The sequence below is a fragment of the Setaria italica genome, chromosome II (genome assembly GCF_000263155.2).
Source record: "Setaria italica strain Yugu1 chromosome II, Setaria_italica_v2.0, whole genome shotgun sequence".
NCBI lineage: Eukaryota > Viridiplantae > Streptophyta > Magnoliopsida > Poales > Poaceae > Setaria > Setaria italica.
In genome coordinates, this window is record NC_028451.1 from 27551664 (window position 1) to 27566677 (window position 15014).

Sequence of the window (15014 nt, forward strand, 5' to 3'; positions counted from 1 at the left end):
GCTGGGGCGACATCGATCAAACGGGCCCTGCTGATTGTTCAACGTATGTACTATACACCGTGCATGTCACTCTCCAAGAAAGCTAAGCTGTGGTGGAGGTTTGCCGTTTGCTCCTTCCTTCCGGAGATAAGGATCCAATGATGCCAGCAGGGATCAGAAAAAAACTCCATGCTTATCTGAAAACGCAGTGTCCAGATGAGGCCACAGGAGCTCTGGTTGGCTATCTGATCTGCGTGCTCGTTTTTCTCGATCTGATCTGAAGCCGGGGATTTCATGCAGATTATTGCTCCTATAAGTTTTATTGAGCCTACAGGACACGTACTGCAGTTTTGTTTGGGGGACCAAGTCCATCATCGCAACCTGCCACTGCACGCCAGTGCCAGCATGGCCATGGCTCCTTGTTGTGTCCTTGTGTCCCTGTGAGGCAAGGGCACGATCGAGGAAGAAAGGGATGGCCTCCTACCGCTGGCCTCTACGTGATGCGCGTGAATTAAGAGCGTGTTTGGGTGACGGCCACAGCTTACTACGTCCCAAATCAAAAGCCACACTTGTGGCGAGATTTTGTGCTGGGAAGGCACGTGGCTGCTGTAGCTTTTGGCTGAACCAAGTAGCAGCCTATACTAGCTTTTGTTTTGTGGCACGCCGCGTGTTAGGCGTGAACCACGGTGGGGAACCAAACACGCCTTGCAGTATTATTGATAGCCAGGTGTGTTATACGTACTCTCCACTTGCTCTTCCTCTTTTTTTAAAAAAAAATTGAATCACCTCTTCTCCCTGCACTCACATACACTGATCATTTAGCAGGGATCAGAAATACGGATTCCACCAAACAGCACAAACGAGGGGAGTGGCTGTCAATTCTTAGGATCAAACTCAGAATTGTCCTTCTCTTTGGTGATTGTCATGCATGCTCATGTCTCAGAGGATATAGAAGTGGTTCACACATGACACATGGCTTCATATACTATTGCTGACCTGCCGATCCATTCACGATGTCTCGTCGCTTGTGCCACAAGGTTTCATCCCCGGAATGCTCGTCACTTTCAAAGATCCAGATGCGCCTCTCTGCATGGCTTTTGGCCGTAGTGATTATGTTACGCCGCTCCTGCCCTCCTAGCCCGTTGTGAGTGTTTATAATATACAAATACACCACATGACCACAGTAGCTAGCTGCTAAGCACTTGATTGACGTACCCTAGTGTCGTTACGAAAACAAGAGTGAAATGTACCAATAGTGTACCGTAGGATTCTAAACTACGTACTCCTGCATTCTCATATATATGGGTCGTCTATGAACTCTCAAAATAATCATATAGGTCATTCACTTAAAAAGTTGGACAGACACATATAAAAACGTACAAATTGTTTAGAAGCAGTTGCAGTTCTCTCCGAAGAGCAAGCTAGCTGCAGTTCCAACTTTTTGTTACCTCCGTGCTAGGACGAGCGAGGCTGCTGCCCGGGACCGGAGGTAGCTCTTGGGTCTTGGCAACTAATGAACGGTGGCCAACGCATATCGTCGCCGCCGCGCACGTGGCGCCGCCATGAGAACCGGAGCCGGCCGGCATGGGGATCCCCTAGGTGCTCCTTGATGCAAAGGTTATTTTCCTAGCCGGCTTTTGTGCCCTCGAAAGTAGGGAGAGATAGAAATGCTTGTCACTTTCCACTGCACAACACCCAGACGTGCCTCGACCCCAATCATTGCTGCTACACCTTTTCTTTCCAATCCGAATTACCAGTACAGTAGAAATCCCTATTACGCAGCAGTGTTTAGCATGGTAACAACCAGGGGCATTTCAGTCACGGTCCTCGCTATCAGGACGCGTTTGGCCGGGCCGTGGCCAGCTCCGGCTCCACTGACACGGCATCCTGTACGGTACTATAGCATGGACAAACCGAGACACCAAATGAACCAGAAAGGGGAAGGAGCCGGAGGAGTTTGAAAAAGTGGATCCTCCGACTTCACCTCGCTACAGTACGCTACAGGAGGAGGAACTGTTTGGGTGGAGCCGTACCAAACCGCTCTCAGTGTCAGGCCATAAGTAATTGCTCCAGCGGTGTACATGTCCGGGGAGGATGCAAATGCATGCGCCACAGCAATTGCAGGAAAATTAAGTGATTGGGACCCGGGACAGTTCGATCTGGATCCCTGTCAGATCAAATCAAAGAGAGCTAAACAAAACATAAAACAAAAAGGAGAAATTGGACCACGGCTCGTCTTCAAATTGCTTGTGCCGTCAACAACCAACTGTCAGCCTGTCTCCTCCCTCTACAGTCTATATGAGATCCAGCGTCATCAGGCATATGGCATCCGGCGCCCGGTCATGTCTGGATCGATCTCGGCCGTCCAGCCACCCGATCGGACGGCTCGCGCTCCGACCAGCATCTCGCGTGCGGCGCAGTGGGTGCGGGGGATTCACATGAGACCAGAATCTTGTCTCTCTTTCCTCTTTCTTTTTTCTGAAAGACAGAGATCTGGCCTTTTTCTGAAGCTAGCTAGTGGTATCTTCTTGCTGTGAAGAGTGAGGATATGATGGTACGAGCACTACAACACGTCAGGAGTATATGAAAAGTTTCCAATCTTATTACAGAGTTACCATTGTTTCTTCTTTAATTTCTTACTTTTTCCCTTGAACCACGAGATCTCAGTTTAACTTGTGTAACGAAAACGACTACGAGTACTAGACATGCCATGTGGTGCCAAATAAACATATGACATACATGCTCAACTAACCCGACGGATTGAACATCCATGCATGAAGAGGACATGCTTCAAGACAATGTACGTTTTCCCCACTCCAAAAGACATCCGCGTCTCTAAATCAACTTTAATTTGTTTTCATTTTTTCTGATAAGAAAATCAACTTTAATTTGGTTCGAAAAAGATTGATCACACACATCTACACAAAAATAAAAAGGAAAATGATTGAGCTTGCCACCAACACCATTACACCATGCATGCATATCCAATATTTTGTGTGGCATTAACTGCGTGTGTACCATGCATGCATGAGGTCCTAGGGACGAGCATGTCAAGGGGGCAACCCTGGCTAGAGCCTAGAGGAAAAGGAGGATAGAACTTCACTGCCCTCGTGAAGAATAGCGCCAAAACAAGGCTTTTGTTTTTCTTCTACTTTGAAATCAATAAAGCTCTTGTTTCTTCTACGAAACGGCAAAAACGTAGCACCACTGCTACATTCTTCATCACTACACGACGTGTGTAGTGGAAGGAATGTCTCGGAAAAAGAGAAAAAGGCTTTTCTTTCTTTTACAATAAGCCAAAAAATACATGAAATGCTTTTTCATCATAAAATGACATGCTCACAATGTTAATTTCATTATTTCTTTAACTCGTTTTGCCAATGTGCTACCGAATTTCTCACGTATACATATACCTAATGAAGCAACTGGCCAAACAATTAACGAAGACTTTTAGTAGTTATAGTGCTACCTTTTACCTCCAGTATTTTTCATATATCTTTTGTCACGGGATGCATGTTGATATATCAGCTGAGAATATTATGAGTTATAGATTACTGCATGCTACTTTAATTTTCCACTGCTTGTTTCAGCCGCATGAACGTGCAGGCGACAAGAGCAGTTTTAGTGAATATCATATGCACACCCCTACCAGCCACGCCAACATTTGGCGGCGTCAGAGTTTGTGGTGGAGTTTTCCGGCACCACAGCCGTGACGGGAATCACTACTCATATGCACTTTTTTTTCTTTGGTGTGGCTAATGTTGCTATCCAACCAAATAAATGCTTAAATTGATGTAGCAGCCACAACTTGTGGCGTGGTAAGTAGTGGCGTAGCATCAAACATACCCTAAATGTTACCATCTCTATATGTGACAAATACTTGAACAAGAAAAAGAAAACCTCTGGAGGTTAACACGATGAGGCAACCTGCCCATATGCTCCCATAACTATGAAAAAAGTCATATTTGAGAGATACTCTATGAGGCAAATCAGAGGTACCATAATAAGCTCGAGGTCTGGTGTCGGCAGATCTAGAACTCTTAACATGGGATCATTATGCCTTAATGTTGCCTTGGGTGTCTTCCTTTTGTATGTATAACAACATAGAGCCACAAGACAATTCCATAAGGCCCCGTTTGGATCCTTGAAATTGAATTCCACTCTAATAATCATAATTTAGACACAAATTAATTAAGCTAATATAATTGTATGTGGAATATATTTGTATATTATTGTTGGCCATATGAAAGAGATACTTATGTGCTGCATTTCTGCTACATGGAAGCGAGTCGAAGAGCGTGCTATAAGAATTGAATTCCATTCTAATAATCATAATCTATAGAATCAATTTCCATCTCCCACCCTATGAATTTAACATAGGCTTATATCTAAACTTTGGAAAGTTGTGGAATCCCATCTTCCAAGATAAATTAGCCTACTCCATTAAATAGATTCCAATTCCTTCAAAATGAAGGGAACCAAACGGGGCCTAATGAGATTTTCTTGGTGTGCAATTTTCCCACGAAAATGTGGTTCATGTTTTTTGTAGAAAAAAAAGGGAGTGAGGGAGGGAGAGAGAGTATGGACCGTGCATCGCGATTTCAAGCACTTATTTAACAACATTTTCCCTTTCAACTTCAGCGTCCAGCTTTGGAAAAGTGCGATTGTACAGTGGCCAAAACGGAAAAGCGTCACGCCTCTAAATTTGGCACCGAGTTCATCGCCTCCCCATCCCGTCTCCGGAGACCGCAGTTCACACGTTCCCTGCCGCTCCCCCTCTCTCTATCTCCTCCTCCCTCCCTACACCGCCGTGCATCTTAATTCCTCCCCCATTGCCGTTGCGTTCGTCCCACTTGCCGCGGGTTCTTCCTCCCCGAACAAGCGCCGCCGCCATTCCTGCAGTTCTCCTCGTCCCGCTCACTCAATCTTCCAAGAAAACCAACCTTTGCACGTTTTCCCAGCCTGGGACCGCAAGAACGCGTTCGATCCCGTGATTTCCGAGGCTCCTATCTTTCCTTGGATTCTTTTCGGTTCCTGGAAACCGCATATAGCTCTTCATCAGTTGGTGGTGTCCGGGAGCAATGGGGAGGAAGTGGCACGCCGTGGCCGCGCTCGCCGTCGCGTTTGCGGCGGCCGCCGCCGCCGTCGCCGCCGACCGTGGGCTGTCGCTGGTTGGCGCAGCGGTGGCGCCAGAGGAGGAGGAGATAGGCCTCCTGCGGAAGATCGCCAATCTGATGTGGAACAGTGGCAACACGTACCAACACGTTTGGCCGGTAACGCGAAATTACAAACTGCTTCATATTTTCGAGCATTCTTTTCGTTTGACGGAAAGGGCATTTGTTTGTTGAATTGCTAGTTTAGCAGTTTGATTTGGATAAAGTTTGCTATTTTAGAAGATTGGATACGTAAATACTTGTAGGCTCACAGTGTCAGAGCTCTTCTGCTCTGGATTGTATCACGGGATTCAGTCTTGCTCATGCAGATAGAACGGAGCTATCTTATTTAATTTGCCGTGACTTGTTGAACTGCTGTGATCCGAATTGTACTTCTCAGTACTTCCTTTTCACTACTGTTTATAAGACATGAGGTTCTGATTTGGTGAATCTTGTGGGTTGCTTTCAACAGCCAATGAAATTCGGGTGGCGAATTGTGCTGGGAACACTGATCGGATTCTTTGGTGCGGCATTCGGAAGTGTTGGCGGAGTTGGTGGTGGTGGGATCTTTGTGCCGATGCTGACACTCATCATTGGGTTTGATCCAAAGTCATCGACTGCGATTTCAAAATGTGAGGATCTAAGTGCTTCCTGTGGATGCTTCCTCTTGTATGCATACTCTGAAAGCAACAGCTCTCTGTTCGCAATTGATTTATCAAGCTTATTTAGTATTATGTGCTTTCGTGAATGATTCATGTGTGCAGTGGTATGCATCTTCATCTGGTATCTTTTCTGGCCCCTTGCTGTTGTAGTATACTTCTGGAAAGCGAGCTTTTGGCTAATTGGTGTCCTTTTATTATATCCTAAAAGCTGTAGTTGCTGCTATTCTTTTCAGTAGTTTTTTATGCCATGCAGGTTCCTGTGGTGGTTGGTAATTATAGATTCATGTGTAGACAGATTACATCTTTTTACCTTTATTGGAAGTAGTACTTATTTTTCAGCAACACCTTGATCCCATGTATAGAAATGGAAGCTATACTGATCGAAAGCTGTACACAAGTAAATATGTAATAGAAAATCTAAAATATGGATGAAAGTTGAAAGGGACACATGTACTGTGTTGCCCATATCCATAGTGATACACCTTGCCTGATGGATGTCTTTAACTTGCAAACTAATTTTCTGATATCCTTCTCTATTGTCAGGTATGGATGGTTTACATTATTTTCTGTTTTTTTGGAGCTCCTTTTTTTTGTTAAAATCTAATTACCTAACTATTCTTTGTATGGTCGGTTTACATTATTTTCAGCCCAATTCAAGGAAAAATCTTCTTATGAATTTCGATGTATCCATTCAAGATATAACAAATTACATAATAAGAACATATACTGTAGAGTATCAATTTTTATTACTTCTTATTGTGATGTTATACTCTTTGGCACAGGTATGATTATGGGAGCGGCTGTTTCAACTGTTTACTATAACCTCAAGCTGAAACATCCGACTTTGGACATGCCAATGATCGATTATGACCTAGCTTTGCTCATCCAGCCTATGCTAATGCTTGGGATCAGCATTGGTGTTATTTTCAATGTTATATTCCCTGACTGGCTGGTCACAGTTCTCCTGATAGTCCTTTTCCTAGGTAATCCTATACCAATTCCCAAAACTGAGAAAATAGCTCATCTATTGTTCTTGAAGCCTTACACCTTGAAACTGAATAACAGGCACATCTACTAAAGCCTTTCTGAAGGGCATTGAGACATGGAAGAAAGAGACAATAATCCAAAGGGTAATCTCTTGTAATTTCTTTGCCTTCTTTATGAACAGTGAGACTTTTTCTTTCCTTATTTTCACGGATCTCAGGTTATACTAATGAGATTACTTTCTTTTCTTTCAGGAGGCTGCAAAACGGTTGGAGACTGCAGGTAAGAGCTAAGCGCGCATGAAAAAAATTGCTTTCTGTCATGAATATGAAAGTTCCTCCTTACCTTTTTCAACCTTTCAGGTGGGGAAGCAGAGTACGCACCACTTCCTACTGGACCAGATGCGGCAGCTGGCACGAAAGCCCTCACATCAGATGAGGCGGTAAACATCTAATGATCATATACATACTCAGCTGCATTCTTTTGTAACCATGTCATAAGGATTTTAAGCTAAAAAATTGCCAAACTTTCAGGCATCAATGATGGATAACATCCAATGGAAGGAGTTTGGTCTTCTTTCATTTGTGTGGGTGGCATTCCTTGTTCTTCAGGTCACAAAGGTGAGTATTTCAGCACAAAGTTACAATTTGAAATTGTAGACCATCGACATCAGCCTCATCTAAGACTAAGTGGATCTTGTGTAAACTCAGATAATTTATTGCCAGTATTTTCCAGTTTCTTTGGGCCTTTTCAAAGGTAATTTGTTGACATCTATGCTGTTTTCCTTCCATGGTTTCAGAATTACACTTCTACTTGCTCCACATGGTACTGGGTCTTGAACCTTCTCCAGGTACTACATGTTTGAATACAAAAGATGGATGCTGTATGGTTGCAATATTGTCCACACCCCATATAGCAAGCACAACATGATTAAATCTTTCTGCTGATTGGACATAGGTCCCAGTGTCAGTTGGAGTGACAATGTATGAAGGGCTTGGGCTGATGAGTGGGAAGAGGGTGCTATCATCAAAGGGAAGTGAACAAAGTACCCTGAAACTTTACCAGATATTCATATACGGCTTCTTCGGTATCGCTGCTGGACTTGTTGGTGGTCTGCTGGGTCTTGGAGGTGGCTTCGTTATGGGGCCACTGTTCTTGGAGCTCGGCATCCCTCCCCAGGTACACTCCTCCCCAATCCTTCTTTTCATGTCTGCTCATGTTACGGATTGACACTGAAACGCCTCTATAACTGAAACCATGGTAGGTTTCAAGTGCTACAGCCACCTTTGCAATGATGTTCTCATCTTCCATGTCGGTTGTTGAATACTACCTCTTGAACCGGTTTCCGGTGCCTTATGGTACGAGCTGTTTCTTTACATATTTATTTACCCTTCTCAAAGTACATATACTGACTTGACTTATTTCTCACTCTTCAGCTGTTTTTTTCGTCGTTGTGGCATTCTTTGCTGCCATCATCGGTCAGCATATAGTGAGGAAGTTGGTTAACTGGTTAGGGCGGGCATCGCTTATCATCTTCATATTGGCTTTCATGATCTTCGTCAGCGCTCTCTCTCTTGGTACCGTCTTCTACACCTGATTGCAGCTGACCAATCCCACTCTTTGAGCTATGTTACCTATACAATCCTCCTCTTGACCTGCAGGTGGGGTCGGCATCTCAAACATGGTTAACAAGATTGCACACCACGAGTACATGGGCTTCGAGAACCTTTGCAAGTACGAAGCATAGGAAGCGAAAGTGGATTTTGATTGAAGAACCGAAGTGTTGGATGATTCGATTTTCAGGGCAGGTGACCGAAAAGATTCTAGTTGTGCCACAGCTTCGATTGGAGGCAATCTGCATAGATTGGAATCAGATGAATTTTAGAGCATGTTTCTAAGTGGTTCCTGATTTCCAGTTTATGTCAATTCAGTGTGCATCATACTTATTCTGTACGAATTTTTGTATCAATTGTAGAGCTGCCTTTCTGCCAGCACAGAATGTAGTCAGTTCATTACCCAAGCTATATATATGCGTTTTTGTTATCAGAAACTCTCATGGCAGCTCTTTAGACAACATACCATAGTATTCTGCAAGATAAAATCTTCGGAAAGCTGTATTGTTGTGCTCCCTCTGTGTGCATCAGTAGCAGCGAAAATTCCTCATTGATTCCACCTGTTGAGCCGAAGTCTTCCTAAATCTGAAGATCGAGTTTCTAACCTAACCTAACTAAAAAATCACAGTTGTTCTCTGTTAGTGTTCAGTTTAATCGTTTCTAATATTGAGTTCAAACGAGCTGTGTGAAGCCCTATTGCATTCGGAGAGCTGCCTTTTCCTTCTACAAGTGTGTCTGAAACTTCCGAGTTCCAACATAACATGATAAAATCACCCGTCACACCCATTTCTCTAAGGTGCAAGATATCATCAAGCCAAGTTCTGTCTCTGTTATTTTTCTCATGCCTTTGCGACAAAAATCATGCGAGAACAATGCCTGATCCAATGAGATTGGGAGGAGAATCTGATGCTCACTTTCTGCAGGCAGCACTAGCAAAGGACAAGATTCTTGATTCCAACTGGTGAGCCAACAAGGATTGTTGGTTATCTATATCAGCACGCTCAAAGAACTCATCAGGCATCAGCCTGCAAATTCACACCAGCGAAAAGCCCAGGCGGCTCTCGGGCGATCGGCCGGGTGGCGAGATGACGGACAGCCGGCGGCCGGACGGGAGCTACGGGCCGGAGTACGGCCCTTTGCCCCCTGAGCATGAATACGCCATGTACCGTCACTTGTCATCCAGGAGGAGGGCCCCTTGGCCTCTGCAACATGGGGATGGGGTAGCAACCCTGCATCTTTCTTCTTTGCAAATTTCAGAGAGATAGGGACTATTATGTTTCTGAGGATGAAATATTTTGATCGAATTTATTTGCTCGTTGTTTTCATACTTGAAGGCGTGCTTTTGAATTTGAATTTTTTGATCCAGGATTACCCTGGGAGGATATTGGAGCAGAGATTGAGAAGAGAACCTTTTGGGCTTTCCAGGTACAGTTCAGTAGACTGTTATTTCTCTCTTCTTCATTTCAGCTTCAATTCCTTCAAATTTTGGAAATAGGAAACCCATGAATCCATGGTAATTGCCATTTTATCACAAGTAGAATATGGATATGTTAATACTGTGCTCAGGCACCCTCTGCAACCATATGCACCATTCCGAATTCGCCATGCCAACGGCGGAGGTGGCCCAAGACACAGGCGAGAGGACCCTGGACTAACTGATGAGGAGTTCAGGGAAGCCATGGATCAGCTTAGGAAGCAGGAATACAGGCCCTCAAACCCTCAGAAGAAGAGACATCACTGGACCGGGAGTGCCAGAGCTGGGGCACCACCGGCAGTCACAGAAGAGGAGAAAGCATGCACCATATGCCTGGAGACGTTCCTGGTAGAAGAGCAGGTTGTGGTCACGCCCTGCAACCACATGTTCCACCAAGGTTGCATCGCCCCCTGGGTGAAGAGCCACGGCACCTGCCCCGTGTGCCGGTCTGCACTCTGCGAGAGGAGGAACGCCGTCACAGGGAACATCAACAGCAGCAGGAGGAACGCCGTCACAGGGAACATCAACAGCAGCAGCAGCAATGGCGAAGATGGTGAGGTGGATCTGGACCTGGTGGCAATGATGAGGGCCATGGAGGAGGCCTTCAGCCGGTTCAGGCTCTCTGACTTCATGTCATACCACCACTAGGTGAATGAGCATCAGGACATGGCACATGTAACGTTCCAACTCTACTAGCACCAGCACATTGTAATTCAGTTTCATGACATTCCGGTGCCATCAGACATCTGGCAATAATGTAAAAACTGGCATAAGGTATTTCCATTGTGATTTGCTGCTTACCATGCATTTACTTTGCAACGTCAGACCAGATAATGACTGCTAAAACTGCAAGACAAACTTAAATCTGTCATTTGCAATGTAATTCACTGAAAGAGATGTGACATGTTGCTTCTCAAATGTATACCTTACTCCAACTTGTATCATGATAACCAATGGGAACGATTTAAAGCAGCATTCTAACTCATTGCAAATATTTCTAAGCAGACTCATGTTTACAGTAGGACCAACACCACGGAGGGGAGGGTATGAAAAACTTTATCCAAACACCAGAAGAAGTTGGAGAGAACACCGTATGCTACTAACAACAGAAAAGCCTTTTTCTCAAAGTTACCAAAGCAAGCTTGAAATCTGCATCAAGCATGCTCCAGTTACCAGGACACTCAAGCAGGGATTGATTTAGCATCTGAAGTCATTTACAGTTTTTTACATCACTAGGTCTTTCTACGGCTGCTCTTCAGCTGTCTCGGATAAGGTTGGTTGGTTCACTCAAAACATACTTGGGCAGTTCATACTTGGCACCTGGCATATCAAAGAGACTTATTAAAACGTTAAAAATGTAAGGAGTACAGAAGGCAAAGGAATAAGCTGGAAAAAGTCGCACCCCTTTCATCATAGCAGAGAGTCAGATCAGCATTAGAAACGATTATGCCTGCACTTTCCACAATAGCCTGGGCATGGGATACCTCAGATTCTGATGCAACTCGAAGGGCATCCCAAATTTCTGTACAATGCATGAAATGTTTAGTGCAAGAACTATAGACAAGTGCAACTAGAAAGCTAAACTACGCATCCAAGCAGGAAAAACACGATGAGTTAGCTAGTATGATGCGAATAAGATGGGATCATGGAAAGACACATGAACACAGCAAGGATGACAATTACCTTTCTGACCACCATAGTGAGGAGCTGTGTCCCAAAACTCGTCGCGCATCTGCCTGAGCTGGGCCACTGTTATGGGTTGGGGATGCTTCCAGGGCTTGGGCTTCCTGACTTTCTTAGTACTGTCTGCATATTATAATATAAAACTCACCAAATAAGATGAACAATGAAGCATGCAAAAGCTTCCAAAGGTAATCACTATCATAATAAAACCTGTAAATGTGAATAGCGGACATGGTAAAATGAATTTGTCAATACAGGACAAAAAAATGAATGTATACAATGAGTAAATAATCCGATTCTTTCCTTGCAGATGGTTTGATAAAAAAAAGCTAATCTTTAGAATTATTCTTCCTAGTTCCTACCATTATTCTTTGTGTTAGTTAGGTACTTTGTTCCTACACGGTTAACACATGTATATCCATCCTGCAGATGTGCTATTAGTATCAATAAGCTACTTTCAGTCGACATGACCAGCTAGTTATCCAGGCACCAGGAGGGTAACTGGTATATGATCAAGAATATAAATGCAATACTTGAACAATGTTCATAAATAAACTTGATTGTCATGATTTAACCAGATAACAAGCCACTGCACTTAGCTGAATCCATAAAAGTGCAATTCAATGCAATGTAAGCAAATAACAAAATTGCATGCATGTGCCATCTTCCTTACAATATAGAAAAAGATCACGTCCACAAATATAATATGAATATCTACATTGCTACCACCCCCACCCAAAAAAGAAAATAATAGCACGCACTTAAAAGTTTATATTCTTGCAAATATGCTATACAGGGCATCAGAAATCAGAACTATAAGTGTGCATAGCTGTGCATGTGCTCAAATCAAGGAACAGGCAGATCAAGCACAAAAGACTATACACATGGATTGCACTCAAGGATAAACATATTTATTATCCATGCTTTATATGGGCTACATGTTCTTACAATTTAATGGGACAAACAGTATAGTGTCGTCACTTAACGATCTTGGAGAATCCAGATATAAATACAAGCCAAGTTGCCTAAATATCTCATAGTGCAGGAGACCCTTCAAGTCTCACCTCAGACAACTATAATCATAACAAACCCAACCAATCAAGACATTCTAATGGCTCTTCATGGACACCTGCAGGATCATGCTCTTCCTATCTTTAATAAGAGCATACATTCGACAAGAAGAAAATGGCAGGTACCATAATCGACACACTAATAAGAAATGATAAGTGCAAAAGAAAACGGCTGTCCAGTTCACTCTCTTGTCGCCACTCCATAGCATTACCCAAATGCATAGTTCATCCAGAACGCACTGGCTGTGGCAGTGCAATTACAGACACCGCACAACCTCATCCTCGCCCAATCTCAAGAAACCCGTTCTCCCAAACTCACCAGTCTACAGAGAAATTCCACAACACCAAGAATTCAATTCATTCCCCAGTTTCAAGAAGGGACATTCCTTCAGCTACTTGAATGGGATAATTCAGAAAACCACTTGACCCTCACCCATTTATTTCCATCAATAACTAGGTCCCCTACGACAGCATAACTCTTATCCCTCCCAAGATTTCACCCAAAAAAAAAACTCAAATTGATTCAGAAACCCACTTGTGACCCTCATCCGTTTAATTCCATCAATAACAAGGTCCCCTACGACAGCATCACTCGTATATCTCCCAAGATTTCACCCAAAAAAATAAACAACTAAGACCTCAAATTTGTAATCGAGCTGGGACCAAGAACTACACCCTCGCCGAGCACAGCTCGACCGTGGAGCCCATCCCTTGCGGCCACACGATCGGCCGCAACTCACTCCATCCCAACCAGCAGTACCGCATTGCGCCGCCCAAAGCCCTCCTAAGATCATGCCTTGGCGAGGGGCCAATAAATCCCCAAACCCAAGAACCCAAAATTTTCCCCCCAAGAAAACCCCGATTCCAACCGGACGGATCGCCCGGCAAAGCGAAGAACTTGGGGATCGGTATCGTGAGCCCTTACCGCTGCTTCCTCCGGTTTCCTTGGTGGCCGGGGTGGATCCTGCGCAGCCCATGGGAAGGGAGAGGGGAGCCCGCCGCGTCTCGGCGGCGGCGAGGCAGTGGTTTGTGGGGGCGGCGGCGCTGGCTTTGGCTCGGCTTGCCTTCCAACGAAAGAAACGAACGGAAAGCGACTGTGCTTGTTTTTTTAGCCTTTACTTGTGCGGTTAAGCCTAACTCGTACTAGTACCCGTGATTGGATGACGTGGCAGGATAAGAGCAGCATGTTATCACTAAGAGTAAGTACAATGGTGTCGTCTAATAGGTTGTCTCATGCATTGACACGTAATCTTGAGACGATTCAACAGGCAACTCGTATAATGGGTTGTCCTATAAGTTATCTGGTAGTATATAATTCCTTAATTTGTGCATAAGAAAAATAAAATATTATGAGTTGCATGGCAACAATAACTCGTACAATGGTTGTTAAGTTGTCTCGTAGTCCTACAATTTAGCTCATGAGGTGGTTGTTTCGCGAAGCAACGACCTCTTTCTCTCTCCTCGCTCTCTCTCCTCCACATCGTCAAAAATCCTACGTGGCACTGCATGAGATGACCTATGAGACCGCTGACGTGTAGCAATGTACTTGCCCTAATCCCTGTAACGTGTGAGGTGAGCTGGCAATTGGCATCGACGGTTGATAAGGGCAAAAGATGGGCCACACGAGAGTGGGCTATATGCTTATTTTCAGTCTCACAACGTTGAGCCAATAAAAATCTCACCCTTAGTAAAACCTCCCGTTCCCCTCTTTCTCTCTGCCTCGTGCTTCTTCCTTCCTTCGCGCCGCCATCCATCTCCCGCAAGTGCTGCCATCGCCCATCCTCCCATACCCTCCCTCCTCATCTGCACTATGCACGGATCAAATTCCCTACATAGCACCTCCCTCCGGTCTGAGTTACCCTTTGTTTCAAGTTTTGCAAGGGAGAGGGGGAGATCTGTCCAACCTTTGGCTACCTCCATGAGCTGCCGCCAAGGTGGCCGTCTTCCCAATCCATGCGGCGTACATGGCTAGGGAAGACTAGAGCGTGGAGAAGACTGCACGGAAGGTGTCACTGGCGTTGAGGTCTGCGAGCAAGGAAGGGGGCGTGTTGCGGAGGTTTGGATGGACCGGCGCCTGCGGCTTCAACCTCCTCTTCGATTTCAGGTTAACAGCATCCTCCTTCAACTTCATCCTCGTACTCGTGGTGGAGCTCACGGCTCACGCATCTCTCGAGCTCAAGTTGGTGGCGGGAGCAAACGACGAGAACACAAATAATGGGAGGAGATGGTAGTGGAGAGAGAGAATATTGATTTTTTATCTATATGACCAGTCTTCTCATAAGTTATGAACCACTATAAAGACTGCTCCACAATGGTGAGCCGGCCCATATAGATCTATAAAGATCACTTTTCCTCTCAATTGTAGCTGCCCTAACTAGTACGACCGGTCAAGATCA

The 15014-nt window shown here is 44.6% G+C and overlaps 3 protein-coding genes and 1 long non-coding RNA gene across 4 annotated transcripts; 3 read left to right on the top strand and 1 right to left on the bottom strand.

Annotated features, from left to right (window-relative positions):
- The first annotated feature begins 331 nt into the window (after positions 1-331).
- LOC111256458 lies at positions 332-1275 on the top strand. Its single transcript, XR_002676555.1, has 2 exons — positions 332-706; positions 805-1275. It is a non-coding gene; the product is annotated as an uncharacterized LOC111256458 (long non-coding RNA).
- A 3416-nt stretch (positions 1276-4691) lies between these two features.
- Positions 4692-8828, top strand: LOC101768056 (sulfite exporter TauE/SafE family protein 3). The gene is made up of 12 exons (XM_004956568.4): positions 4692-5252; positions 5605-5764; positions 6577-6777; positions 6860-6924; positions 7033-7060; positions 7141-7220; positions 7312-7398; positions 7578-7628; positions 7736-7957; positions 8043-8136; positions 8215-8355; positions 8440-8828. The coding sequence occupies exons 1-12, from the start codon at positions 5061-5063 to the stop codon at positions 8523-8525; spliced, it is 1407 nt and encodes a 468-aa protein (XP_004956625.1). The 5' UTR covers positions 4692-5060; the 3' UTR covers positions 8526-8828.
- Positions 8829-9245: 417 nt separating this feature from the next.
- On the top strand, positions 9246-10676 carry LOC101768456 (E3 ubiquitin-protein ligase RDUF1). The gene is made up of 3 exons (XM_004956569.3): positions 9246-9611; positions 9758-9816; positions 9958-10676. Exons 1-3 carry the CDS (start codon positions 9477-9479, stop codon positions 10511-10513), a joined length of 750 nt encoding a protein of 249 aa, XP_004956626.1. The 5' UTR covers positions 9246-9476; the 3' UTR covers positions 10514-10676.
- A 99-nt stretch (positions 10677-10775) lies between these two features.
- LOC101768854 (ubiquitin domain-containing protein 1) lies at positions 10776-13722 on the bottom strand. Its single transcript, XM_004956570.2, has 4 exons — positions 13544-13722; positions 11549-11671; positions 11268-11387; positions 10776-11185 (listed from the first exon to the last, which is right to left on the bottom strand). Exons 1-4 carry the CDS (start codon positions 13593-13595, stop codon positions 11121-11123), a joined length of 360 nt encoding a protein of 119 aa, XP_004956627.1. The 5' UTR covers positions 13596-13722; the 3' UTR covers positions 10776-11120.
- Positions 13723-15014: the final 1292 nt, after the last annotated feature.